The sequence below is a fragment of the Eptesicus fuscus genome, chromosome 9 (genome assembly GCF_027574615.1).
Source record: "Eptesicus fuscus isolate TK198812 chromosome 9, DD_ASM_mEF_20220401, whole genome shotgun sequence".
Lineage (NCBI taxonomy): Eukaryota > Metazoa > Chordata > Mammalia > Chiroptera > Vespertilionidae > Eptesicus > Eptesicus fuscus.
In genome coordinates, this window is record NC_072481.1 from 71,417,425 (window position 1) to 71,443,275 (window position 25,851).

General features: G+C 48.8%; 2 protein-coding genes and 1 pseudogene across 2 annotated transcripts; all 3 read right to left on the minus strand.

Annotated features, from left to right (window-relative positions):
• Positions 1–3,640: 3,640 nt before the first annotated feature.
• On the minus strand, positions 3,641–4,892 carry LOC129147063 (protein phosphatase 1A-like; annotated as a pseudogene).
• Positions 4,893–6,935: 2,043 nt separating this feature from the next.
• LOC129150346 (retinal-specific phospholipid-transporting ATPase ABCA4-like) lies at positions 6,936–10,726 on the minus strand. The gene is made up of 3 exons (XM_054721396.1): positions 10,374–10,726; positions 8,955–9,047; positions 6,936–7,294 (listed from the first exon to the last, which is right to left on the minus strand). The coding sequence occupies exons 1-3, from the start codon at positions 10,596–10,598 to the stop codon at positions 7,289–7,291; spliced, it is 324 nt and encodes a 107-aa protein (XP_054577371.1). The 5' UTR covers positions 10,599–10,726; the 3' UTR covers positions 6,936–7,288.
• Positions 10,727–13,080: 2,354 nt separating this feature from the next.
• On the minus strand, positions 13,081–25,522 carry LOC129150322 (probable palmitoyltransferase ZDHHC11B). Its single transcript, XM_054721329.1, has 8 exons — positions 25,040–25,522; positions 22,842–23,060; positions 21,949–22,124; positions 21,311–21,412; positions 20,305–20,429; positions 19,512–19,667; positions 16,860–16,969; positions 13,081–13,137 (listed from the first exon to the last, which is right to left on the minus strand). The coding sequence occupies exons 1-8, from the start codon at positions 25,520–25,522 to the stop codon at positions 13,135–13,137; spliced, it is 1,374 nt and encodes a 457-aa protein (XP_054577304.1). The 3' UTR covers positions 13,081–13,134.
• Positions 25,523–25,851: the final 329 nt, after the last annotated feature.

Genomic DNA, 25,851 nt, shown 5'->3' on the forward strand with positions numbered 1-25,851 from the left:
GCTGACTGGCTCACTCAACTCCCGCAGGAGTCGCGCGCGCCTCCCCCTGCCCGTCTCCTGTCGCCCGACCAACCGACACCCCACTTCTTCTAACGCCACTTCTTCAAAATAGACTTGCCCAGGCCCAAAACCGACTTCTGCTCATGGGCTACGAAGTTTCAATCACACTGTACGTGCGTGCCCACACGTGGTATTTTGTGGAAGAGCCACACTCAAGGGGCCAAAGAGCCGCATGTGGCTCGCGAGCCGCGGTTTGCCGACCACTGCTTTAGTCTATAGAAATCCTCCCGCAGAATTCTTCCTGCAAGTTCCCCTCAAAAACAGAACCAGAGGCCACAATTCCTGAGAGTCCTGTGTTATTTCTTGTGCAGGGACAGGGAAGGCCTCTGACCTCTGGGCATCCGGTATCGCCCAGGTAGAGAGGGTGGGAGGGAACTGGGGCCCCTTGTGCCCAGTCAGGTGGGCAGGAGCCGGCGGGAAAGGAAAGGACATGGAGTCAGAAAGGCTGTGGAACATTTGAGATGTGGGGAGGGGGTGAGCGACATTTCACAGCTCCTACAAGTGGAGTTTTACAAAACTTTGCCACACTATGCCCTGCGCAGAGAATTTCATTGTGTCTTCAAATAAAATGCACAGAAAATATAGTTATTGTTAAAAAAAATTCTTTGACTCTTATTAGTTGTGAATTCCCTTGGGAATTTTCCCCGGAGCACATTTGGCTTTCTCCACTGCTTCGGCCATCCACTGTGGGTCTCTGGGTGTGACAGCAGGAGGACATGGGACCACAGTGGCCCCGAGCTTACTTGGGTTTCATGACAATCTCAGGGTGACCTGAGAGAATATCACTTACAAAAGCAGAGCAAGGTGCCTAGGGTGTGGGTGCGGGAGAGCACAGAAGGTAACATTAGTATAAAAACACGATTCACAAATGAAGACATCATGCAGATACAGAGCAGAATAACAAAATAACTTAGCCAAAAATCAAAGTCTCTTAACATGGAATGTGAAGAATTATTGTAGATCTTGGAAGTGAGAAGTGAAGTGATAATTATAAGAAAAAATGTAAGTGACATGGAAAACAAAACTAGTGACAATATTATGTGTTAGGGTTTCCAGAAGAGGCAATGGAGAGGATGTAAGAGAAGAAACAAAGTGAACATATACTCTGGGTGGGCAGCGTGCCCTCTCCTGGCCTGCCTCATAGGCTTGCTCCTGGTGGTCAGTGTGCATCATTGCGACTGGTCATTCCGCCATTAGGGTCAATTTACATATTACCCTTTTATTATATACGATAGAAATAAATATGGGCTATTCTATCTCCCAGGGCTCCTTGGGAAATGGCTGATTTCAGCTGGGGAAATGACAAGATGAACCTGAAACATCTTGTTGTGCCAGAAAACAAGAAAGTGCTCGAACCATGATGTGAAATGTGTTAAAAGGACACAGGAGCCAGCTTGTTGGATTTCCATTGGCTAAATCAGGGGCAAATGGAGCATTAAAATAAATAATAGAGTAAATAATTAAATCCATTGCATAAAGTAGGAAACCATGAATTCATGAAGATGTAAATAAATGATCATATTAAGTGTTTGAAGAGGAATGGCATAATTTACATAGTCTCAAAACTACATCTCCACAACATACTCATTCATTACAAAGGGAAGAGTAATTTCACAGAGGAGAAGTCTGACAGACACCTGTATAATCATGTAACCACAGTTAGCATTATGAGGATGGTCAAGTACAGATCCTGTGCCATCCAATGGTGCAGAGCCAGTTGTCTCCTGCTCGCCCCTCTTTTCGTCCCTCCTGTAGTTTTCCAAGGGCCTCACGGGCCGAGTGTAGACGTGAGCCTGCGTGATCAAGGTCCACCTTTACCCATGGGAGCGGCCCACAGAGGCCCGGAAAGCAGGCTGTACGGTTTGGGTAGGGAGCTCCAGAGTTCTGGTTCTGGTGGGCATTTCCCTTTGGTCTTGGGAGTGAAGCAGTTGGGGAGGACCAGCCTGGGGCCGGCAGGGAAGGCTGGGTGGCCAGCCAAGGAAATTAATCTTTCTGAGACTCGGGTTCCTTTTTATTAAAACAAATGTATACGGGTTCAGTTTCTAAAAATTGGGATGTTTTCTTGCCCTACAAGCCTGTGGTTCTGTGAACCTGGAAATTCTAGTAGCTAAGCTTTCCCGAACTTGAAAACCACGTGAAACAAAAGGTGGTAGCAAGTCTGCTCTGTGAACACAGGTAGACAAGCTGTTCATCTCCGGGACCTCCTGAGGCCTTGAGTCCCCGCACTGAGGAGAGCAGCGAGAACCGGGCCGGTGGGCTGAGGCCTGCAGGCGCCTGAAGCAGCTGTCCCTGAGGGTGACGCTGCCGGGTTTTGAGGGGACAGCCTTCTTTGCTCCATTAGCCCCCAAGGCCTGCTGGTGCAGAACTTCCTCCTCATTGGGGGCCCCGGGGCAAGCACCCAGGAGCCGCTGAGACCCTTTCTTCCAAGCCCAGAGCTTTGCTGCCCTGTTGTCCGGCCCACCTTCCCCTCCCCTCTTCCCTAAGCCACCGCAGCAGCACCACCGAAGCGCCCCGGGAGCGTTCACGCACAGTGACAGGTTCTCTTTGGGCCCCAGCTCTTCCAGAGTCTAGAGCTCCCCAGAGCACAAGGAGCAGCTGAGCAAACCTGGCAGCCAGCCATGCTCTGGAGCAGCCCCTGCGTGCTCTTATTTTCTGAGCAACTCTCTCCATTTTCTCCTCTTCTTTGTGAATCTCCCTTATTAGACCAGAGAGGGAGGCCTTTCCATAGACCAGCATGTTCTCAGGAGATTTGGGCCAAGCTCCAACGTGAAACCCCTCAGACCCAAGCCAACTATGGGCATGCCTCCTCCTCTCTATTTCTCTGCTTATGGTTTCCCACTGGTATTTTTTTTCTTGTTTGTTAAATCAAGCCTTATTGATAAATGGAATTCAGAATATCTTACTAGGAACAGCAGCAGGCCCAGCCAATCATGATAGTAAAATGTGGCAATCTCCTGCTATCTGTAGGAAGCTGCTGCTTATCGATTAATAATTAAATGTAAGAACTTGCAAAAGAGCTGCAAAGAACCAAGGCATTTTAGCCCCAAGACCGATATTCTTATGAATATATTGTATAACATGCAATACTCATGGTAACAAGTAGAGAATTAAAAGACAATTAAATGAAGGGACCAGCTTTATCAACAATGCCAATCCCACTGCCAAGAACATTAAGATAGTTTCCAATTAATCCCCTGGATGCTCGGCTTTATGATTTTGGAATTTTTCTCCATAATCATGTGCACAGTTGAGCATCTAGCTGACATGGCTGCTGCTCTTTCTGTCCCAACCCCAAGTCCAAACACAACATGACTTGAAAGGTCTATATATCTGTTGCATCACACAACAAGCCAAACATTTCTTATAACTTTGATAATGATTGAAAGCAGTTCATAATTAAATATGAGCATTTTGTACAAGGGCAGTTACACTTTACAAAAAACAAAATCATACAACAAAAATTGCTGGAGTCTGATTTACAACGTGAATTATGGTTTAAAATCACGTTTAAATAAGTCTCAAATTTACAAAAAAGAAAAAATCAGTTCTGGGCTAGCTGAAGTTCTCTGGTGTAACACTCACCCATGTCATATGCCCTTCTTTAAAGTTGAGGATGAATGTTAAAAGGTTCAATGAAGTTGAGCTGTACTCTCCTTTGGAGGTGAAGGTAAACTCCATGGCTAGATGAGCAGTTTTACCACATATCATCAGTCGATGTAGAGTCAGTGTCATCATTTTTGTAAGGATTCAGTCTATTGTAAACGGCTTCCATTATATTCCGCTTGCTTGCCAATTCACCTCCTGGTGGGAGGCTGGGATGTTCTCACTTGCTAATATGCTCATCACATGGACTAAGTCGGGGACGCCTTCCCCCTGCTTCTTCATGATTTCTTCTACTCTGCTTTCCAGGTACTTGTCCAACTCGGCCTCCTTCTCCTCTGCTTCTGGCAATACTTTGGGTGCATTTGGGAAACAGATCAATATCACACTCATGTTGTCTCGCCTTCCCTTATACAAACTGGTGTCGACTACTTCATTGCAAACTTTCTCGAGGTCATCAGTGACTTCAAGTCTGGATCTTAGAAAATCACAGAGATCTTCCTTTCCCATAACATCCCAAATACCATCACATGCAAGGATAATGAACTGATCATCTTCTTCAGATCTTTCAGTATCACGGACGTCAGGCTCCGGTGAGACAAGCTGCCCGGTCGGACCTTTTCCATGGACACATTTGTAATCAAAGCCCCCAAGTGCCCTCGATACAGCACAGAGCCATTCACACGCTGAGTCATTACAGAACCACCTGCACTCTGAATCCGTTCTTTTCCCAGCGGATTACTTGGTTTGTGATCTTGTGTGAAGAAATGAACTTTCCTGTTCCTACAAAGTAAACCTCTCGAGTCTCCACAGTTAATGAAATAAGTCTGGTGAGGAGAAATGAAGACACCCACAGCTGTTCACCCACCTCTAGCTGCACCATGTTCCTTCTCTGACATAACTCTCATGTGTTCATCAATCTCCAGAAAACCTGTTTGATTCCATTCTTTACATTTTCAACAGAAGGTGCTCCTGCAGACCCTTTAAAATCCTGGTTATTGGTGATGTGATCTAACAAATGCTCACAGCAGTATTTGGCAACCTGAGAACCAGCATGCCCATCACCATGTCTCAAGTCCGCTTGGCAAACCAGGTACTTGTCCAACAGCTGTATGTGCATCCTCCATTTCAGCTCGCCGGCCTTGCGTGCTGCTCAACCCACTATCGCAACCCACTACCCTGCCCCTGGCATTGTGTTTTCCTATCTTTGGCTTGTCTAAAAATGCTCCCATTATGTCTTTTTTAAAAAATTACTTTATTGATTAAGGTATCACATATTTGTCCTCATCCCCCTCCCCACATTCCCATCCCAAACCCCTCCCCACGCATGCCCCCTCCCCCTGTTGTCCGTGATCACTGGTTAGGCTCATATGCAAGCACACAGTCCTTTGGTTGATCTATCTCCCTTGTCCCCACCCTCCCCTACTTTCCCTCTGAGGTCTGACAGTCTGATCAATGCTGTTCTTGTTCATCAGTCTATGTTGTTCATCATTTCCCCTAGATGAGTGAGCTCATGTGATACTATATGTCTTGATCCTTTAGGTCCGGAGCAGCCACGGCCGGCAGGTCCCCGTGGACGGGGAGGGGGTGGGATGGAGGTCACCAAGGGGGCTGCGGGCCAGGTCAGGCAGGAGATGGGGCAGAGGAGGGGAGGAGCCAGGCTGCCTCTGGGACCTGGCTCTTAGTGGGCGCCCTCCAGGCTCAGATCATTCTGGCGCTGGAGCAGCGGGCGAGAGCCGGTCCCTTGCCTGTAGGTTCAGCCACCACCACCGAGCAGCACAGCAGAGCAGCCAGACAGAGAGCTGTCTCTGATATTTTCAAGCATGGCTCCGCTGTTGTTCCACTTGCCCTTTGCCACTGTCTTTAGGTTTTTGAAGGCAACATTTTCTTGGACCTACATTTTTTTCTGTTTCTTTTTTACTGGGTTTGCATAGCATTGAGTTTGGCAAGTATTGTTGAGTGTTTTCTGCATGACAGAAGCTGGGGGAAATGACAAAAAAAAGAAAAAGACACAGACTTTGCTATTTGGGAGCTCAGGTGGAGTGGAGACAGGCAGCTAAACTGAACTTTTCTTGCGAAGGGTGAGGTATTGCCTATACCTGAGCCTTTCCAGTCCATGAAGCCGCTCTAAAAGCCTCACAGCCCACCACACCAGGAAGGATAGCCCGCCCCACTCCCTGCTCTGTCCGTGTCTCCGATGTTGCAGTTGCTCATTTAAATCCCAAACCAGCCCGGATGCCATAGTGTGATGCTGAGTGTTCACAGCACACTCCTGGGCTTTCCTGAACTCTGACCCCAGGTAAATGGTTTTATGGTTGTGACCATTGGTAGATTTAAAAAAAAAAAGTCAAAACCAGGTTAAGCTCTGAGGCTACCAGTGTTGTAAAGTCTATAATTATTTGGAAAGTGGCCAGCTGGGAGCCGGGAAGGGTTAAAGTTGTGTCTGCCTCTGGAGAACCAGAGGACTCTGCATCCTCAGGAAACTGTCAGCCGCTGTGTTCTCTGTCCTCCACGTCCCAGCATCCTTCTCCTCCTCTTCTGTCTCCTGCCCTTGGCCCTGCCTGGATTCTGGAGTGTGGCCATGGACAATGTGCTTAGAGAGGCACTGCCCCATACCTGTTAGAACTAGAAGCCCCTCTGAGGGCGTGCAGAGGAGCCTGCCTTGACAAGAAGTCCGTTTGTTCTTCTTGCCCACAACTCATTTGAAATGGTTTGGCTGAAAACTATTATTCCTGAATCTTGGTCGGTTTTTACAGGAACAATGAGGTGTCCTGTGACCACTGCCTCCTATCGTCACTGCAGAAGAGCACACGTGAGCTCTGGAAATGGCCGGGCACTGTGCGAATGAGGCCTTGCCATCTTAACCAGCTACAAAGACATGTGGGATCTCACATCCAACCCAAGATCCACTCTCACCTGCCCTTGCCTCGTCTTCTCCTGTCTGAATTGCACCCATGAGGTAGGCACTCAAATGAGCTGAGCAAACAGATGTGAAACCGAGATTCAAATAATACCCAGGTAACAATGGCTAATGCTCACATGCATCGCCACTGGGTGTTTCCTTCAAACCCTACAGAGCAGACTTGGCATGAATATCAAGATGAGTCCATTCACTTCCCCCCAGTTTGAGAATCCTGCCATGACGGGCACTCCTGCGGCAATGACCCTCACAGAAGCTCACGCAACGACAGGAAGCTGCTCGGCCCATATTATGCCTAAAACCATACCAGACGGTGCACACCAGGGTCAGTGAACATAGACAGTGTGTGATAAATACGTTTGCATTTTATTTTTTCCTTAAAAATAAAACAGACGCACATACACATACAGAAAAGCAGATCCACTTGACGTGAGAGTGATGTCCAGATCAAAGCTCCCAGTAGGATGCAGTGGGCTTCTACCTCTGTGGTGTGGATGAGGAGGGTCACTTTCACCATCAGGTGTCCCATTCGGCTTCCTTCTGAGAAAGCCCCTTTGGGGATCTGTGTGTGCCCACGTGTTCGTTCCTGCTGCCGAGGCCTTACTGAGGCTGGCTGGTCGGCTTGGGCGGCCACGTGGCAGAGGCTCCTGCACTTCCCGCTGCCCAGAGCTCCTTTCCTGCTGCAGAGAACGGCAGTGTGGGAGGAGGTCAGACCTGCGGACAGAGACCAGATAGACTTTTGTCATCTCGCCTTTCTGAAGAGATGGTACAACAGCGTTTAGATTTTAAAAGTTAACTAGCCATCAATTAATCCTTGGAGGAAGCTCAGCCAAGGGCACTGTGATTCTGTCCGATGCCCAAGGTTAGGGCTGTGCTGTTTCCGTGTTTGTGAACAGTGGGCCAGCTGACCCCTCAGGTCTGTCTGGCTCTAAGGTGCAGACGTCATGAGGCTCACGCCCTCTGGGTGGTACATGCTCACATCTCAGAGGAAGTTCCACCTCTGGGTGGTTTCCAAAGGCTGCCATGGTGTCTTAGGTTTGCTTTTTAGTCCTAGAAAGTGACCAGGCTCTTCCTGTCTTAAAAGCCAGAAAGGCAGGTTGGACATGAATTGCTATAGGTCACAGACCATCAGCTCCTCTCACCTGGCCCAGAGATGGCTTGGTAGTAGCCCTTTAAGAGAGAATATCCCTGGTGGGGGTTGGGAAGACATCGATAGTTGTAGGCAACACTTTTGCTAACCAATAATATATTCTAAGCCATAAAATGGATTCATACTGCAAATGGCTTTCAAAGACTAATTTTCTACAGTATAAACAGCAGATTAAAGGCATTTCTATGAGAAAGAGTGGCTGGAAAATCTTAGCCAAGCTAACTTTCCCTGGACAGGTACCTTTGCTCAGACATTCCTGGGCCCTCTGGGGAGACAGGGGACAAGTCAATCGTGCCAAGTAGCCATTAGGTCTCTACTAGGCAAAGGAAGGGGACATTCATCCTAAGCATGGCCTTGGAAGGGAGTATGTCCAATATTGGCAGTATTTGGTTTCCTTGCAACTAGAAACTGGTGGGAGGAATGAGAATTTTTGGGAAATAAGGTTTTGCACATCTTTGCTGGTTGGAAAAGTGCTTTGATTTTATTTGATTTGCTCTCCAGGTCAGTATAGAGAGAATGACTGAGATAGTTTGTCCCCTTATCATCCCAGGCTTAAACCAAGGCACCTGGGTCTGGGTGCCCTCTCTCTCTCTCTCTCTCTCTCTCTCTCTCTCTCTCTCATTTTGGAATGGGGTGGGAGTGCTCCCTACATGGGCCTGGGGGTGTGATGCCAGGGCAGGAACCTGGACGCACCTATCACATGAGTTATCACTGGCCAGAGTACATACCTTCTATTGCTTCTTCCTCTTTTGTCTTTTCTTAAATAATTTTATAAAGAACAAAGAGCCCTCTTCCTAAAACAGACCATACTTGCTTTAACCAAATGTGTTTACCATTGAAATCAAGTGCCACTTAATTCTTTCTTTTCCTTTGAAATTCAAACACATGACCAGACATAGATATCAAATATCCCAACAATCAAGACAATTTATTATACGCCTATTTTCCCTGCTTCTAATTTCCAAAAATCTAAATTCTTTTTGCTGTAAGAAAACACATGTGGGAAAAATCTTTTAAAAAATGCTCTCTCACACCATCCAAAGTGTTTCCTGACTATAAAAGGAACCCACACCACTACCAATTGAAAGTCCTTTAGCACAGAACTTGAGGGGAGGGGTAGATGGGGACACGCAGTGTGTGTGGTTGAACAGGAGGCATATCTGAGCCTTGGAGGCCCTCAGGCCCAGTGGACCAAGCAGTGGGCTGGGAAAGCGTGGCGGGTACCTTGGCTTGTCCGCTGGCTCCAGCAGCTAGGGGAGGTCGCAGCTCAGGGAGGTCGTGAGTTTCAGTGTGCTGCTTAGCAAAGTTCACAAATACCTGAAGGCAAGAAAAGAGCAAGAATAAGTATATGAGCAAGAAAAGAGAAGAATGGTCCCCTCCACTCACCACCCACCTCCCCACCCCCCACTGGGCTTTCTCTTTTCCAGTCCATATGCAGCCCTGCTGGAGCAGCTTGTGTGCTGCAGGAGGGGAGGCTGGCCCACCTGAGGGGCCTGGCCACCAGGGCCCTGCACAGGGCTTGTTTCTTAGAATTCCGAGCTGAGCCATAGGAGTGCCCCTGGGAAGATTCAAAGGATGTGGGGTAACAAGGCAAGGCAGATCCCAAGTAGCAGCATCCTTCTAAGCCTCTAAAGAAGAAACTAAAAGCAAAAAACAAAACAGGATCTGATCTCATTTCTCCTCTGTCCTTTAATCAATGTGCAGTGTGGCCATGACTCCTGCTCATGCCTTCCTCTGCTTATGGCTGAGAAGGTGCTGTTGAGCCAGCTCCTCAAAGGCTATTGGAGACTTGCCGATGTCAGTGCTTTATTGCATAGTCTCTAAGGATGTCTACTTAAAATAAACACACAGCAGCAACAAAATACCCCAGAAAAAACTCAAATGTCCAAATAAAGAAAACATGATGTAGACATACAATGGAATATTACTCAGCCTTTAACAGAGGGATATTTTGACACATGCTACATCATGGATGACCTTTGAGGACATTATGTCAAATGAAATAAGCTAAAAAAAAGGAATAGAACACTGCATAATTCCACTTATATTCGGTATGTGGTGTAGCCTGCATTAAGTAGAACAGTGGTTACTGGTGGCTGGGGTTTGGAGGCTATTGTTTAATGGATAGAGAGTTTTAATTTGGGAAGGAGAACAATTTCTGGAGAAAGATGGTAGTGATGATTACACAACAATGTGAATGTACTTAATGCCACTGAGTTGTACATTTAAGACAGGTGATTATGTTATACATATTTTACCACAGTAAAAGTGATCACATTTAGAAACCCTGACACATGGCATAAATATGTATCAAAACTCACCATTTTTTTATACATAAGTTAAGCCACAATAAAGTTGATTTGAAAAGAAAAAAAAGCCACCACCACAAACCAGGAAGGTTGAAATAAACTCATAGTGTAGGGAGGGAAGGATGAAGCAAACTCAGTGAAATTTGCTGATGACTAAAATAGTGTTAGACAACAATTTCTGACAGACTGAGTTTTAGCCCAATGGACAGATGCCCAGAGGTTAAACCTCAGGCATGTCCTGCCTCCCTGTGGTGGGGATTCCAGCCCTGGTTGGGCTGTCCGGTCGGGACTTTGCATGGCCCTGCTCTGCACCCGGCTCCCTTCGGGGACTTGCCTGGTCCAGCGTGGTCTGTGTGACCGAGTACTCCTCGATGAGCAGGCTGTCCCTGTGGGAGATGAGCAGCCGGAAGATCCTGGCCAGGGAGGAGGAGGGGACCTGGAACTGGAGCAGGTTGTGGTGCCTCTCCCTCTGCACGCTGCCCGGGAAGTTCCCCTGGAAGAACTGCTCCACGGGGTTCGGGTCGGGAAGCAAGTCGTCCTTTGGAGATTTGATCTTCATTGTGACGATGTAGCCATCTCCGAACCTATGGACGCCCACCACAGCGTGGTACAGGCCTGTTAGTAGTTGGGTCTAAGGCAGTCTCAAAATCAGGAATAGACTCATCAAAAGTATTGGGGATTAAGGTCACCCTATAAGCCATTTGTGTATGTTTAAAACTAGGAAGTCACCACATCTATGTCAAGCTTCCTGTGTCCCACTCCTGGAGGCATGAATGTTCCCTGTTCCTTTTCCTCTGACATACTTGCTAAAGTCAAAGGTGTTTTAGCCTTCTACAGAGATCACCGACCTGCCCAGATGAATATTCTCCAATTTAGTGGTATTTCCAGTCTGGCCCTTGCATGAGGTACATGACTGGCTGCCTATTCAGCCACCATTTCCCCCTCCCTGATTTAGCCTCTTCTTAAGTCCCTAGGATTTTCAGAATAGTAAATGAACAATGGCTTCAACTTCAAGTCACTGGCTGCATTAGCCCCTAACAAGAGAGTCAGCCTGTCCTTTGTTGCTTTGAAGCCAGGCATTGACTTCTCCTCTCCAGCTATATTGCATCTTCTTCCAATATAGAGCCCCTTTGCCTGCATTGAAAATCTGCTGTTTAGTGTAGTCACCTTCATTCATTATCATAGCTAGATCTTCTGGATAACTTACTACAGCTTCAGGCTCAGCACTTGCTGCTTCCCCTTGTCCGGTTATGGTATGGAGGTGGCTTCTGTTCTTAAACCTCATGAACCAGCCTCTGCTGGCTTCTGCTTCTCTTCTGAAGCTTCCTCACCTCTTTCAGCCTTCCCAGCACTGAGGTTAGGGCTTTGCTCTGGATTCAGCTCTGGCTTAAGAGAATGCTGTGGCTGCTCTGATGCTGTATCCAGCCCACTAAAGCGTTCTCTGTATCAGCAATAAGGCTGTTTTGCTTTCTTATCATTTGTGTGTTCCCTGGGGGAGCACTTTTCATTTCCCTCCAGAACTTTTCCTTTGCACTCACAACTTGGCTGCCTGTGTGGTGCCAGAGGCCTAGCTTTCAGGCTATCTTAGCTTCTTTGCTCAGCTTAATCGTTTCTAGCTTTCTATTTAATGTGAGAGGGCTGTGACTCTTTCACTTAAACACTTAGAAGCCATTGTCAGGTCATCAATAGGCCTACTTTCAACATTGCTGTGTCTTGGGGAATAGGGAGGCTTGAGGAGAGGGAAAAAGACGGGGAATGGACAGTTGGTGGAACAGTAAGAACACACAACACTTATTGATTGTGTCATCTTATACCAGTGGTGCCCTGAACCAGTTATGATAGTAACATCAAAGGTCACTGATCACAGATAAAAATAAAACAGTATAATAATCATGAACACATTTGAAATATTATATGAATTACCAAAATGTGACACAGGGACAAAAAGCAAGCAAACCCTGTTGGAAAATCAGTTGCTGATAGACTTGTGGGATGCAAATTAAAAAAAAAATTTTTAAGTGCATTATCTGTGAAGCACAATAAGGTGAAGTACAATAAAATGAGGTATGCCTGTATTTAATATCAGTCCAGTTAAAATTCTAGGTTTCTGCCGAAACCGGTTTGGCTCAGTGGATAGAGTGTCGGTCTGCGGACTGAGGGGTCTCAGGTTCGATTCCGGTCGGGGGCATGTACATTGGTTGCGGGCACATCCCCGGTGGAGGGTGTGCAGGAGGCAGCTGGTCGATGTTTCTCTCTCATCGATGTTTCTAACTCTCTGTCCCTCTCTCTTCCTCTCTGTGGAAGGTCAATAAAATATATTTTAAAAATAAATAAATAAAATTCTAGGTTTCTGGAAACTGAACAAAATGATTATAAAGTTGATGTGGAAAATAAATATGTGAAGGAATTGTCAAAGTAATAAAAAATAAAAAATCTCAAGAGGGGATTCGCCTACCAGATATTACAAGGTAGCTGAGTAAACGCTGCCATGGAAACAGCATGTGCTGCTGTGGGAAAATGGAGCCTTACAGCATCTGAAGGCAGATCTGAGCCCGGTGTCCCCGGGAACTGGGGGGTCAGGAAAGGGGCCATTTACTATGACAAGGAAAGGCCACAAGGTGACCCAGAGTTATGTTTTGACAAAGTAACCTTAGCTCCTATGTCAGTGAATGAAACATAAACTGAAAACCACTTGGAGCCTGGCCAGCGTGGCTCAGTGGTTAAGTGTTGACCTACAAGGCACAAGTTCAGATTGCGGGCTTTATCCCCAGTAAGGGTGTGCAGGAGGCAGCCCATCAATGATTCTCTCTCATCATTGATGTTTCTATCTCCTCTCCCTCTCTCTTCCTCTCTGAAATCAATAAAAATATATTTTAAAAAAAGATGACTTGGAAAACAAAATATAAAGAAAGCAAATGAAAATTATAAAATTAGCTTAGAATATGGAGGATATGTAAGGTTTGTTTAACCTTACAGTAAGGAAGACTCCTTAAAGCAAGACAGTGTAAAAAGAGAAAACAGCTAATTTTCAGGAAAAATCACTCCAGTAAGATTACAACTTACCTCCATGCAGATGAAACCAGGTTGTGATCTATTTACTGTGGAGATAAATGAAAATACATAAAATAAAAAAATGTTGCTGACACTCAGCTTATCTTACACTAAATTCAAGTCAATTTTCAGTCGATTTTGAGTCCTGGCCCCTCAGAGACTCCTGGGCCCAAGGAAAGGGGACAGCACCTGTGCGCTTCCTCCCAGCTCTGGTGACCGGAGCACCTGTGTTTTTTCACTTTCCTTTTGTGAAAAACCGGGAATGGGATCGCTGCTTCATGTGGTAAATACTTATTTCAGTTTTTAGGAGGATGGCAAACTGCTTTCCAGAGTGGTGTAACTTTCCTTTCCCACTAGCAATGTGGAGACCTCCAATTTCCCTTCAGCATCACCAATACTTGGTACTGCTGGCCTTTTGATTTTAGCCTCAGAGTCTGTAGTGGTACCTTCTGCTATTCATCTGTGCCCCCTAGTTACAAATGAGGCCAAACATTCTTTTTTTTTATACTCACACAAGGATACATTCTTATTGATTTTTGAGAGAGGAAGGGAGAGAGAGAGAGAGAGAGAGAGAGAGAGAGAGAGAGAGAGAGAGAGAGAGAGAGAGAGAGAGAGAAATGTGAGAAAAATTGATCCATTACCCATAAAACACCTAAACTGCTGCCTCGCACAACAATTTCAAAACTACAACTAAAAGACAAAACGTCTATCACCCAGAACCACGGGAAAGCTGGCTGAGTGGAAGTTCTACAACTAGAAGGAAAGAGAAAAGAGCATTGAGATGTGCACAAGCACTGAAAAGCTGAGGTACGGAGGCGCGCGCGAACCGGGCTGGCGGTGGGCGTTGCTTTTTTCAACCCAAAGGGAGACAAGCTCCCGATTACTCTGAAATCCAGTTTCTGGGGAGACGCTGGGGACCCAAACTTCTACAGGGAGAAGCTGGACTGTCTGCCATTGGGTTGGAAGGTGAGGGTGGCTTGTTGCAGAGCTGCGCACAGGAATCATTGTTTACTGTGCTGGGGCATGAGATGCGGGGATGCAGAAACTCGGACATGCTCAGAGACGCAGAGATGGCTGACTGGCAGCCATCACTGTTTGCCACACCCTAGCCTAGTGACTCCCTGAGACCCCGCCCTGCATAATCTACAAACCCACCCAAACTCCGCACAGCGGCCTTTGCATGTGAATGGCCTCCCCTATCGCAGCTTAACCTAACAAACGGCAGCTCTGGTCAGACAGCTCCAAAACCTCCAAACCCCAAGCAAAGAGGAGAAAACTGTAGTTCTCGCTGTAGCTCCTGCTGGGTGGCCTCAGACAGTAGCTGACCTGCACCCCATTGGAGATCCAGAAGCCAGTATACCTAGTGGTCAGTGTGAGACAACACCAGATTTCAACTCCTCACATCCATAAGTGACACATTCAAGAGGCAGACTCAGTGAGCACCAAAGCCTCAATGAAGCAAGTCCTGCCCCATAAGTGTGTCTCCAGCACAGCAGTTCTTCCATTATAGACACAGTGGGTCCTCACAGCCAGTTGGCCTGGAGGTCAATTCCTCCCAGTGTACCAACAGCAATCAAGGCTTAACTACACCAAGACTTTGCACTCAGCCCACAAAGGGGTGCATCAAGAGCGTCCACCTCAGGTGATTGGGGAGGCTGAGCTACTGGCCCCTATAGGTCACCTACCACACAAAGCCACTCCATCAACACAGGGAAGCAGCCAAAATGTGGAGACAAAGAAACATGCCACGAATGAAAGAAATGGAGGAAAGCAAACTACTGGACATAGAGTTCAAAACCACATTTATGAGGTTACTCAAGAATCTTCTAAGAACCGCTGAGAAACTTGATGAGACCTACAAGGAGCTTAGTGAGACCTTCAAGGACCTTAATGAGAATGCCAAAAAAAAAAAAAAAAAAAAAAGAGGAAAAGGACCAGTCAGAAATTAAGCATACACTGTCTGAAATAAAGAATATACAGAAATTCAACTGTAGATCAAAGGACCCCATGAATCAAACCAAAGATCTGAAATATGAGGAAACAAAAAACACCCAACCAGAAAAACAAAAAGAAAAATGAATCCAAAAATATTAAGATAGTGTAAGGAGCCTCTGGGACAACTTTAAGCGTACCAACATCCAAATTATTGGGGTGCCAGAAGAAGAGAGAGAGCAAAATATTGAAAACCTATTAGAAGAAATAATGACAGAAAACTTTCCCTACCTGGTGAAAGAAATAGACTTACAAGTCCAGGAAGCGTACAGAACCCCAAACAAGAGGAATCCAAAGAGGACTACACCAAGACACATCATAATTAAAAATTCCAAGGGCAAAAGACAAAGAGAGAATCTTGAAAGCAGCAAGAGAAAAACAGTTACCTACAAGGGAGTACCCATATGACTGTCAGTTGATTTCTCAACAGAAACTATGTGGCCAGAAGGGAGTGGCAAGAAATATTCAAAGTGAATAGCAAGGACCTACAACCAAGATTACTCTACTCAGCAAAGCTATCATTCAGAATTGAAGGTCAGATAAAGAGCTTCACAGACAAGAAAAAGCTAAAAAAACACCAAACCAGGATTATATGAAATGCTGAAGGGTATTCTTTAAGAATAGGAAGAAGAAGAAAAAGGTAAAGATAAAAATTATGAACAACAAAATGACAACAAATACATACCTACCAACAAGTGAATCTAAAAATCAAGTGAATAAAATATCTGATGAACAGAATGGACTGATGAATATAATAGAATCAGGGACATAGAAAGGGAGTGGACTGACAATTCTCAGGGGAAAGGGGGTGTGAGGGGTGCGGGAAGAGATTGGACAAAAATCTTACACCTATGGATTAAGACAGTGGCGGGGGGTAAGGGCATGTGGTGGGGTGTGGAATCAGGTGGAGGGGAGCTATGGGGGAAACAAAAGAGGAACACCTGTAATAATCTGAACAATAAAGATTTATTTTTTAAAAAAATTGATCCGTTACCTCCCTTACATGCCCCAACTGGAGATGAAACCCACAACCTTTTCATGCATGGGCTGATGCTCCAACCAACTGGCATGGCAAGGTTGGGCATCTTCATACGTACCCACCTTAATAAATAGTTGTTTTGCTCCTTTAAAAAACTTGGTTCCGAAACCGGTTTGGCTCAGTGGATAGAGCGTTGGCCGGCGGACTGAAAGGTCCCAGGTTCGATTCCGGTCAAGGGCATGTACCTTGTTTGCAGGCACATCCCCAGTAGGGGGTGTGCAAGAGGCAGCTGATCAATGTTTCTCTCTCATCGATGTTTCTAACTCTCTATCCCTCTCTCTTCCTCTCTGTAAAAAATCAATAAAATATATTTTTTAAAAAACTTGGTCATTATTCTCATCATTGAGTTTTGAAAGTTTCTTATGTATTCTGGATACAAGTATATCATTGGTAAATATTTTACTTGTACCTGTTGCTGCTATTGTCATTTTCTGAATGGTGACTTTTGAGGGGCAAGTGTTTGTAGTGTCTGATGAGCAGCAGCTCAAGACATAGACCTACCAGAGTCAAGCCCAAGCAAAGTGAGTATAGAAATGATGTAACACAAACATGCACACCACACACACTCACACTCACATGCACCTCATCACACACATATCACACACACTTACACACACACAGGACCATGCCCACACAGAAGCAAAGAGCTGTGACTAGGTGGTGCTAGCCACAAGGTGACTTTGGGCCTCATCCCAGCCCTGAATAAACAGGAATGATGAAACAAGGGCACATCCATACCTCTGGCAAGATTCGTTTACGAAATGATGGAATTTTGTTTCTTGATGAGGCACTTGAGCTATGTCTGCGGCTTTGATTCAAATAATTGTAAGTGCTCATCCCCTTTGACACTAAAAAGGAGAAAAGAGGAAAAGGTCAGTTAGGAACCATCAACCACTGTAGGCACCTACCCAGCTCCCCTGAGCTGCACCCTGGGGCGTCAGGTCCTCATCCAGTTTGCTGGGAGCTGCTGGACAGACGGCGACTGCACAGCCCGCCTGGCCTTGGGGCAGCAGCCAGCAGCTCCTCACACTCTCCTGAGCCTGCTGTCCCCACCCCTGGTCCCTGGAGGGGCCGCCCTGCCGGCCTCTCAGCCCAGAGAGTAAATATGGACCTATGAGTGGTGCCCGCCCAGCGCACTAGTAATTGAGCTGAGACACTGGCTCCAGCATGGGACAGGAGCAGCCCCCTTGGGTTGCTCGCCCAGGTGCGGGGAGCTCCATGGAGCAGAGCCTCCTGCCCTGGCCTGAGCAGTCTCGACAAGTGCTGTTGCTCTCGTTGTGTCTGGACCTGACTTATCTGTCCTGATTCACTCCACCTGGCTCCTCCTGCATTCTTCCAGCTTCCCGCCCAACCTGGGAAACAGCTGGAGGACATAAACTTGCACTTGGGTATATTCTAGTGCAGAGGTCAGCAAACCGCGGCTCGCGAGATCGCGAGCCACATGCAGTTCTCGAGCCCCGGTTTGCTGCTCTGTTGACTAATGAGTTTTCCGACCACTGTTCTAGTGGGTTTGCACAAATACCATCAAAATCAGCTTGTGCGCATGTCCTCTGTCTCCCAGAGCTCACACTTACTCTGAGTACATTTATGTAACACATTGAACTCTGACATAACGATAAAGTAGGGGAGGCACAGCACACAACTTTAAACCTCAAGGCGAGGAACTTTGAGGCCTGAGTGCAAAGTACATGCTTTAAAAGGACGTCCACCAGTTTTCCCTCCAACATCAGCTCAGGGCAATTTCTAGAATCCTGCTCTTCCTTAATTTCACCCCGGATGCTCTCTGTTCCATGTCCCATGACTGTGGCTTTTCTTCTCCGTCTGCAGTGGGCACTCTCCACGTCCTGCGTCTTCCCAGCAGATCTCACCCTCACAGTGTCTCTCCCATCACGTTCTGAGGACTCATCAGGATGCCCCTGTCCCAAGCTTCAAATGGCAGCGTCCAGCTGCAAGCGGCTTCCCATGTGGCCCCTGCAGTGCCCCCTGCAGCGTGTTGGTGAATTGTGGACTCTGTCCTCTGGAGTGCGGAGTGCTTCTAGTGACTCGCAGAAAGGGCAATGGGACCACCTCCACGCCTGGGTTAGAGAGGCTGACTTCCGCCTTGCTGTCCCCTCTCATCCTCTCATTTGCTCAGCAGCCGAGTTATGATTTGCTGTGTCATGCTGGAAGATGCATGTGACAAAGAAGGGAAGGGGCCACCTGCCCAAGACTCCTGAGGACTGACCCTCCAACAGCCTGGTGATGAGCCCGGAGTGGGCCTCCCCGGTGAGATGAGACCACAGGCCCAGCCGGGACCTTGACTGAAGCCTCACGAAAGACCCGGGGCCAGAGGACCAGCTGAGCTGTGCTGGACTCCTGACCCACATGTACTGTGAGGTACTACACGTGTGCTTTTAAGTGCTGCATTTTAGGCTAATTTTCCTACACTGAATATGCCAACTTCACCTGGAATTTACTCTTTGGTGTCCAAATGCCCCAAAGTAGACATATTCAATCTTGAACTCACTATGCTTCTCCCCTCTCAGGGGTGTCTTCCTGTCTGCCCCTCCTCGCCTCCCCACTTGCCTGAGTTAGAAACCTGTAGGTCCCAGTCCTCAAATCTCCACTTAGTCATTATGCCCTGTGGATTTTGAGTTCTCTAGTCCTCCCATTTGTGCCTGTAAACGCATCCTGCATGTCCTGAATGTCTTACTGGCTCCCAGCCTGGCTTGCCTGTCCAGCTGGCCGCCTCCATGCTACTGTGCACCCTGCTGGAGAGGCGCTCTTTCCCCAGATGTCCCTGACCCCATCACCCACTGCTCCATCACCCCCACCAGAAGCTTTGGGAAGAGCCTGGGCCGGCCAGGGCTTTGGGCACAGTTCCTATGCACTTCCATGGCGCAGCTGGCCTATCCCCACACTAGGCCAGCTTCTCTCTGAGGCTACAGGGAGGAAACATTCTGACTTCCCAAGAAAGGCTTCACAGGGCAGGGGAAGCCCCGCCCTCCCCTATTCAAGGACATTGATGCAGCTGCCAGGTGCCCTGTGCTGCCACCTTGTGGACAGGAGGAAACCACCAGTCCTGCAGCTTGTCTGGCTAGTGGACACCCTGTCACTGAGTGGAATGTTTTCCTTGTTAGGATTTTGATGAGTGTTTTTCTCATTTCCCCTGTTCCATTTCCATGGTTCTAAGACCTGGTCCTGACTTAGACCCTATGTATCTCTCTGAACATGTTAATCTACTACTTTTTAATCTTTCGTGTTTTCTGCAGTTCTTGGAACAGAACTGGCCCCGCTGTCTCTCAGAGTGAGGGTTTGCCCTTTGGGCACGGAGCTTGTTTCTGTCAGGTCACATGTGAACAGGAGGGGAAAAGACTAGCCAACCTGGACCGGGGCTCGGGGGGCTCGTACTTAGGTAAAGATGGAAGATGAACAGTTGCCCGATCAACAGGAGGCTGATGAGGTCCAACACCAGCACCAACACCGCTATTATCACAAACACTGGGGTCTTTGCCTCTACGTGGAAATAGGGCAGGAACAGAAGCCATGTGTTCTGACTCTTGATGTCTGTGGAGAGAAGACACAGGCATTCAGCGTCCACTGACATGGTAGCACCTCTCCTCAGGTGAGCACCACGGACAGAGCTTGGCAGGGGGAGGGAATACCAGCCTAAAGCAGGTGACCACCTTCCTGTCCAGGTGAGTATCTCCCAGCCCAGGAGAAGTCTTCCTCCTCAACCAAGTGAGCACCTGCCCACCCAGGTGAGCCCTTGCTCCTTACTCAGGTGTGTCCTGCCTTTTCCTAAGTGCCCTTGTAGCCCCCGCTGTCTGCAGTGGCTGTTATGATTCCTCCGTATGGATCTAGAAGGTGAGGCTGAGGGAGAGTAACTATGTCTAGGTCACAGAGCCTGACCCCCACACCCGCCCTGTCCTGCAGGCCTGCAGCCTGGCCAGTCCCTGGCCATTCTGTACCAGCCACTCTCACACAGCCCTGGAAGGCTGTAGCCACCACGGGGTGGGGGCATTTCTATGGCATAGTCCCCAGAGATTCTCACAGCCACACAGCTTCCAAACATGAAGTGCGACAAAAGTCTTGAAGGTTAGTGTGGGTGGAGTAGCAACAATGGGACTCATTCCAGACTGGAGGGTGGGCTAAGACAGAGGAGAAACCTGAGGGGAAGCTACCAGAAAGCAGCAGCACGTACCTTTGTACTGGGGATCCGTGCGGAGCACAAGTGGGTCGACCTGATACTGGATAACAATATATAACAAGACGGAAACAACACACAGCAGCCAGGCCGATGCGGATGCTAAGGAGCTGAAGAACCACCTGTGGGAAAAGCAGACACGGCTCAGAGCTGGGTCACCTGCCCTGTTCACAGTGACCAGCATCAGCCCATCCCCATATGTGGGGGGATCAGGTGTCCAGGCAGCCTAGGACATGTGCCTGACCTTGGCATGAGCAACCCTGACCTTGAATGCTGCTCTGATTGCCTGGTAGAGCTCAGCCCTTCGTTCTCATGCTGTCTTGAGCATTTACAGTGCTAGGTGACGTCAGTGATTCGTGACCACTGATCACACCTACAGTTTTATGTTGCCTTACAACATACAGATGGTGGTCTCATATAATCTCCACCAGAGGTTGCAAAAAGGGGGACCACCCTCAGCTTACAAAGGTAAATTGACTCACAGAGATGGGGTGCTACCTGCCCAAGCAGCCTGGCCCACCTAGAACTTCGGTGCAAGTTTCCATGGTGTCCCCATCCTCCAGCCCATGGGCCAGCCTGCTTTTCCCTGCTCCTCCTTATTCAGGCCAGGGCTCCCTCCCAGCCAGGACCCCTTGCATCCATCCTCTGTGATTGGGGCCTGACATCTCAATGGACAGAAAGCAAAGGGACCCAGACCAGCAGGTCAAAAACTCTCCAGCCTAGTCCGAGTCCCGAGGAAGGGGCTGCTCCTCTCCAACCCTATAAGGGTCTCCAGCGATACACGTTGTGAGGACAGACTTCACACGGCATGTCCGGGGTCAGCTCCATCCAAATATGTTTCAGAACCAGACAGGGAGACAGGAGGGACCCTGAGCTCCATTGTACGGAATAATGGCCCATAGACCCCTCTGCCCATGACCCCCCACTATAACCACCAGGCCCCCAGCCTGCAAACCCTACTTCAGGGCCCCTTTTACCCTCCCCTACCTCTCAGCTCCCTCACCCGTAATTCCTGCTCCCAATACAGTTGTTGAGCCATTTGCAGTGATGGTCAAAGCCAGCGATGCATTTGTTGCAGGCCCGGCAATGTTTGGCTTTCTCGCTCCTGAAAGGAAACGTTTGGGAGAAGCACTTGTCAGCACCCTGTGCAGGTGAAGAGAGGGGTGAGAGTCCCCTCAGCCAATAGGGGGAACAGGCAGCAGCAGCCCCAGTCAGAGCCAACTGTGTCCAAGTGGTGGGGCGGCTGCCCTCAGCCACGCCTGCCACATGGTGCCAGGGTTTGAGGCCTGGGGCCCGGCTAGGATCTGCCCTGCACCCTGCGCCCCACCACCAGGCTGGCCACTTAAGTTCCCAGGGCCACGGGAGACCCAGGTACCTGACCAGCCCCGAGAACCACTGGGGCAGGGGGCCCATCTGAGAAACCCCAAGAAAGACAGTGCTGTCTGGCTCCTAGATCAGCAAGGGGCGGGGGAGGCGGTGTGTGTCTGAGGTCACAGCACCAGCTGCTGCATGTAAACAGCCCCTGCTTCTATGGGGAAGCAGCATGGCACTGCCCTATGAGGGGCTATCGCCTTAAACTTGGCAGTCCACCCAGTGGGTGCAGGGCCATGGTGCCGCCTGGCTTTGTGCCCCAGCACTCACACGGTGACCCCACATAGGCAGCAATACAGATCTTCTATGACATGGTGTTGTTTGGATCTGTCGAACACGGGCAGTGGTTCACCGTAAATCTTCCTTCTCACATTATCCTCTCCTGGGTCGATGGAGACACACACTAGGTACACTATAACATGGAACAATAGCATTCCGCCGCTCACCTGTGGGAAGTGTGTCAAGGAAGAACTCAGGCCTGGCCCTGCACAGCACAGCACAAGATGTCCAGGCCCTGGCGCCTGACCAGGAGCTGTGGGCACAGCTACCGGCAGGCACCGAGGCAGCCTGTCTTGCCCCTCATTCTCCCTCCAGGAAGGACAAAGCCGACCTGCTGGACGGAGGCTTTCACATTGGGCCACGGTCCCGCAAGGGGCTAACAGTTGCATTTCTAAGGGCATGTGTCCCACGAGCTTCACCAAGGGAAAGGCCTGTGTGCCCAGGTGGGCACCAAGCGGCGCTCTGAGGGGCAGCCAGCCTTATTGAGAATGGACAGGAGGTTGACCAGGTGGCTGTGTGGCATCTTCTCCGGGAGCAGGAGAGGCTGGGACTGAGCTGTGTGGCCCAAGGCCTTTGCTCCTATGATTATGCTCCGCTCACACACCAGACCACTGCCAGGGAGTGTGAGGGCAGCACTCCCCCCCACTCGGACCCTCAGCCTGAAAGTGGAGGTGCCGGGGGCACCGGTCCTGGGCCTGCCCAGTCAGCTCTGCAGGGATGCCAGCGGCCAACTTCCCAAGCCTTTCTCAAACTGCTATGGACAGGCAGCCTCCCGGAACCTGTCCCTTGGGAACAAAGAGGTGAGTCCTCCAGGGGAAAGGGACTTTGATTTGTAACCCCTCCCCACTCTAGACCACAGGCAGGTGATGCCAGTAAAAGGATACTCCGTACACGATGTACTTCCACATGCCAGGCAGCATGGGAATAAAAATGCCAAACATGGCTAAGGCCAAGGTCACAAACATGGCCCAGGACACTGCCTGGTATCGGTGGAGGGGCTTCGACCAGCCGTTCACTCTGGACAGGCGAGGCGGCAATGTCTGCTGTGCTCTGCTTGCGGGTTCTGGGAGGACCCTTCTCTGGCTCCTGCCACAGCAGTCCATCTGCAAGAGGAAAAGGGGAGCCTGGCAGGGCCATGGGCCTCATTCCCACAGCCACCCCTCCCCCCACCCTGCCTCTCCCGGGACCACTGGTGGTAGCAGAGGTGGCAGGGCTGGGGCTGGGCTGGAGCAGGCAGAGGACCCTGCACAGGGGAATCCAAGGCACTCCTGCGGAGCCTTCCAGGCAGCCACGACACAGCTGTGGCAAACCGCTCTGAGAGGGAATGTGGCCCACAGGACTCAGGAAACCAAGGGGCATCTACCCACCAGCACCCAGGTGTGGGCCCTGCCCGGTCTTCGTGCCCAGGGAACAGCCTACAGTGATGCAGACAGCTTAGGTCAGGGTCAGGAGCATGGCCCAGGCCATCAGATAGGAGGGGCTTTATAAACAAGTCTGGGTCTTGGTCATAAACGTGCATGGACTCTTCAGGAGACCCATCAGTGTGAGATGAAAACCCGGGTCACCACCAGGCCCTCCTCCCCGGGGGCAGTGAGGTAAGGCGGGAATAGATAACTGCTGGTGTGATGAGGTGATCCCTTAGTCCAGATAGAAATCCTCCCTCAGAATTCTTCCTGCAAGTTCCCCTCTAAGACCGAACCAGACACCAGTTTTGCAGAGAGTCCTGTGTTATTTCTTGTGCAGGGACAGGGAAGGCCTCTGACCTCTGGGCATCCAGTATCACCCAGGTAGAGAGGGTGGGAGGGAACTCAGGCCCCTTGTGCCCAGTCAGGTGGGCAGGAGCCCCAGGAAAGGAAAGGACTGGGAGTCAGAAAGGCTGTGGAGCATGTGAGATGTGGGGAGGGGGTGAGCGACATTTCACAGCTCCTACAAGTGGAGTTTTACAAAACTTTGCCACACTATGCCCTGCGCAGAGAATTTCATTGTCTGTTCTGAATAATACCTATAGAATATATAGTTGATATTAAGAAATATTCTCAGAGTTTTTCTTATTACTTATGAATTTCCTTGGGAATTTTCCCCAGAGCACATTGCTGTCCACTGCTTGTGGTCATACACTGTGGTTCTCTGAGTGTGACAGCAGGTGGACATGAGGTTTAAGTGGCCGAAAGCTTACTTGGGTTTCATGATAATCTCAGGGTTACCTGAGAGGAAATTACTTATAAAACCAGAGTAAGGTACCTATGGGGGGTGGGTTGGGGAGAACATAGAAGGTAAAATTAGTATAAAAACATGATTCCCAAATTAAAAACTTCATCTATGTAATAAAAGAGTAACATGCTAATTGACCATACCTTCGTGATGCCCACCAGCCAATCAGGAGTGAGTATGCAAATCAACCCAACAAATATGGTGAGTTAATTTGCATATGCAGGCGTTTTGTACCACCCCAGCCACTCTGGGCCTCTGAGCAGCATGGAAAGGTGGAAAGGCTGCTCTGGGCAGGATCGAAACGAAGGCAGTGCCGGCACCAGGGAAAGGAAAGCCCATTCTTGCACAAATCTTCGTGCATTGGGCTTCTAGTGCTGGTATAAGAACCAACTAACCAAAAAAACAACAACACACAAACCAACATAGCAAAAAATCAAAGTCTAGAGAGGAATAAGAAAAAAGAAAAGAAATAAGGTTACCTACAATAGATGGATACCTCTAAGTTGTAACTGGATGCAGATTTTGTACAATTTAATACAGAGCAAGTCTACAAGTTCTGAGAATCTCTGGAACTTAAAATATATTCAGTCAAAGTATCACAAAAGTGTGAGAGCAAACTGGAAGCTCCTAAAATGTGTGAGAGTGAAAGTACACGGAGAAGGTTCTCACCATGAAATCGGAAAATTACCCACAGTGGTGAGCAAATGAATCTGCAATTACGTCTGAATCAAATCTACAAGGAAATCAAGTTGGAACAAAGCCTGATGGCATAGCTATCAGTCTTTGCAGCTGTCACAGGCACCCTTGGTCAGAGGGCAGACGAGAGCAAGATGGCATCTGCCAAAACTATGCGTGCCAGGCAAACACTTACCCCCAGCTTCTTAGGAGACATAAATGAAAGCAGTGACTGAAGTCCAGAGTGGTCTGAAGTGTTGCGTGGGGCTCCCTCAGGAGCTCCAGCAGGCTCTCCAACGTGTTGGATGGAGCTCTGGCTGGCACTGATGGTGGCTTCCCACGATGCAGTGTAGGACCCCTGCAGACTCTGCTTGGAGATGTCCCAGGGAATGCTTGGGGCTCCCTCAGTCCCTCTACCAGGCTCTCGAAGGTACTGAGTGGAGTTCTGGCTGGCACTGATGGTGGCTTCCAATGATGTGGTGTAGGACCCCGGCAGGCTCTGCTTGGGGGGCTTCCAGGCAATGCCTGGGGCTGTCTCAAGTGCGCCACCAGACTCCCCATGGTGTTGGGTGAGGCTCTGGCAGGTGCTGCTCTGAGCTCCTGAGGGTACTATCTGGGGCTTCTGCAGGCACAGCTGGGTGTTCTTACAGGTGCTGTGCAGGACTGTTCCTGTTGCCATGCCTGGCCTCCCAGCCTGTTGGGTTGGGCTCTTCTGGGCACCACGTGGTTCACTCACAGGCTGCATGGAGCTCTCCCAGGTGCTTCGCTGGGCTTCCACAGCTCTGCACAGCGCTATGGGATGTAAATGGATTCTGTAGGTATAAAGGGTATGGATTGCCATTCCCTACCCTATGGTGCTGCACACCCTCATGTCACTGATTCCCTCTCAGCAGGGCCTGCTCTCATCACCATTAATAAAATCCAAGTGTAATTTTTATCCAGTTGAAATATGTGCAAAAGGGAAAAAGTGTAGTTTAAATTCTTATCTCTTGGGAGATCAGTTAAAGA

Excerpts from the sequence above, each read along its gene's own strand:
- LOC129150322 (XM_054721329.1), bottom strand. The coding sequence starts at position 25,522 with ATGGCAACAGGAACAGTCCTGCACAGCACCTGTAAGAACACCCAGCTG. Across the intron at positions 22,125-22,841 it reads GGAAGTACATCGTGTACGGA|GTGAGCGGCGGAATGCTATT; the intron begins GTATCCTTTTAC and ends CACTTCCCACAG. Across the intron at positions 16,970-19,511 it reads CATCTTCCATCTTTACCTAA|TGTCAAAGGGGATGAGCACT; the intron begins GTACGAGCCCCC and ends TCTCCTTTTTAG.
- LOC129150346 (XM_054721396.1), bottom strand. The coding sequence starts at position 10,598 with ATGAAGATCAAATCTCCAAAGGACGACTTGCTTCCCGACCCGAACCCC. Across the intron at positions 9,048-10,373 it reads CACAGACCACGCTGGACCAG|GTATTTGTGAACTTTGCTAA; the intron begins GCAAGTCCCCGA and ends TCTTGCCTTCAG.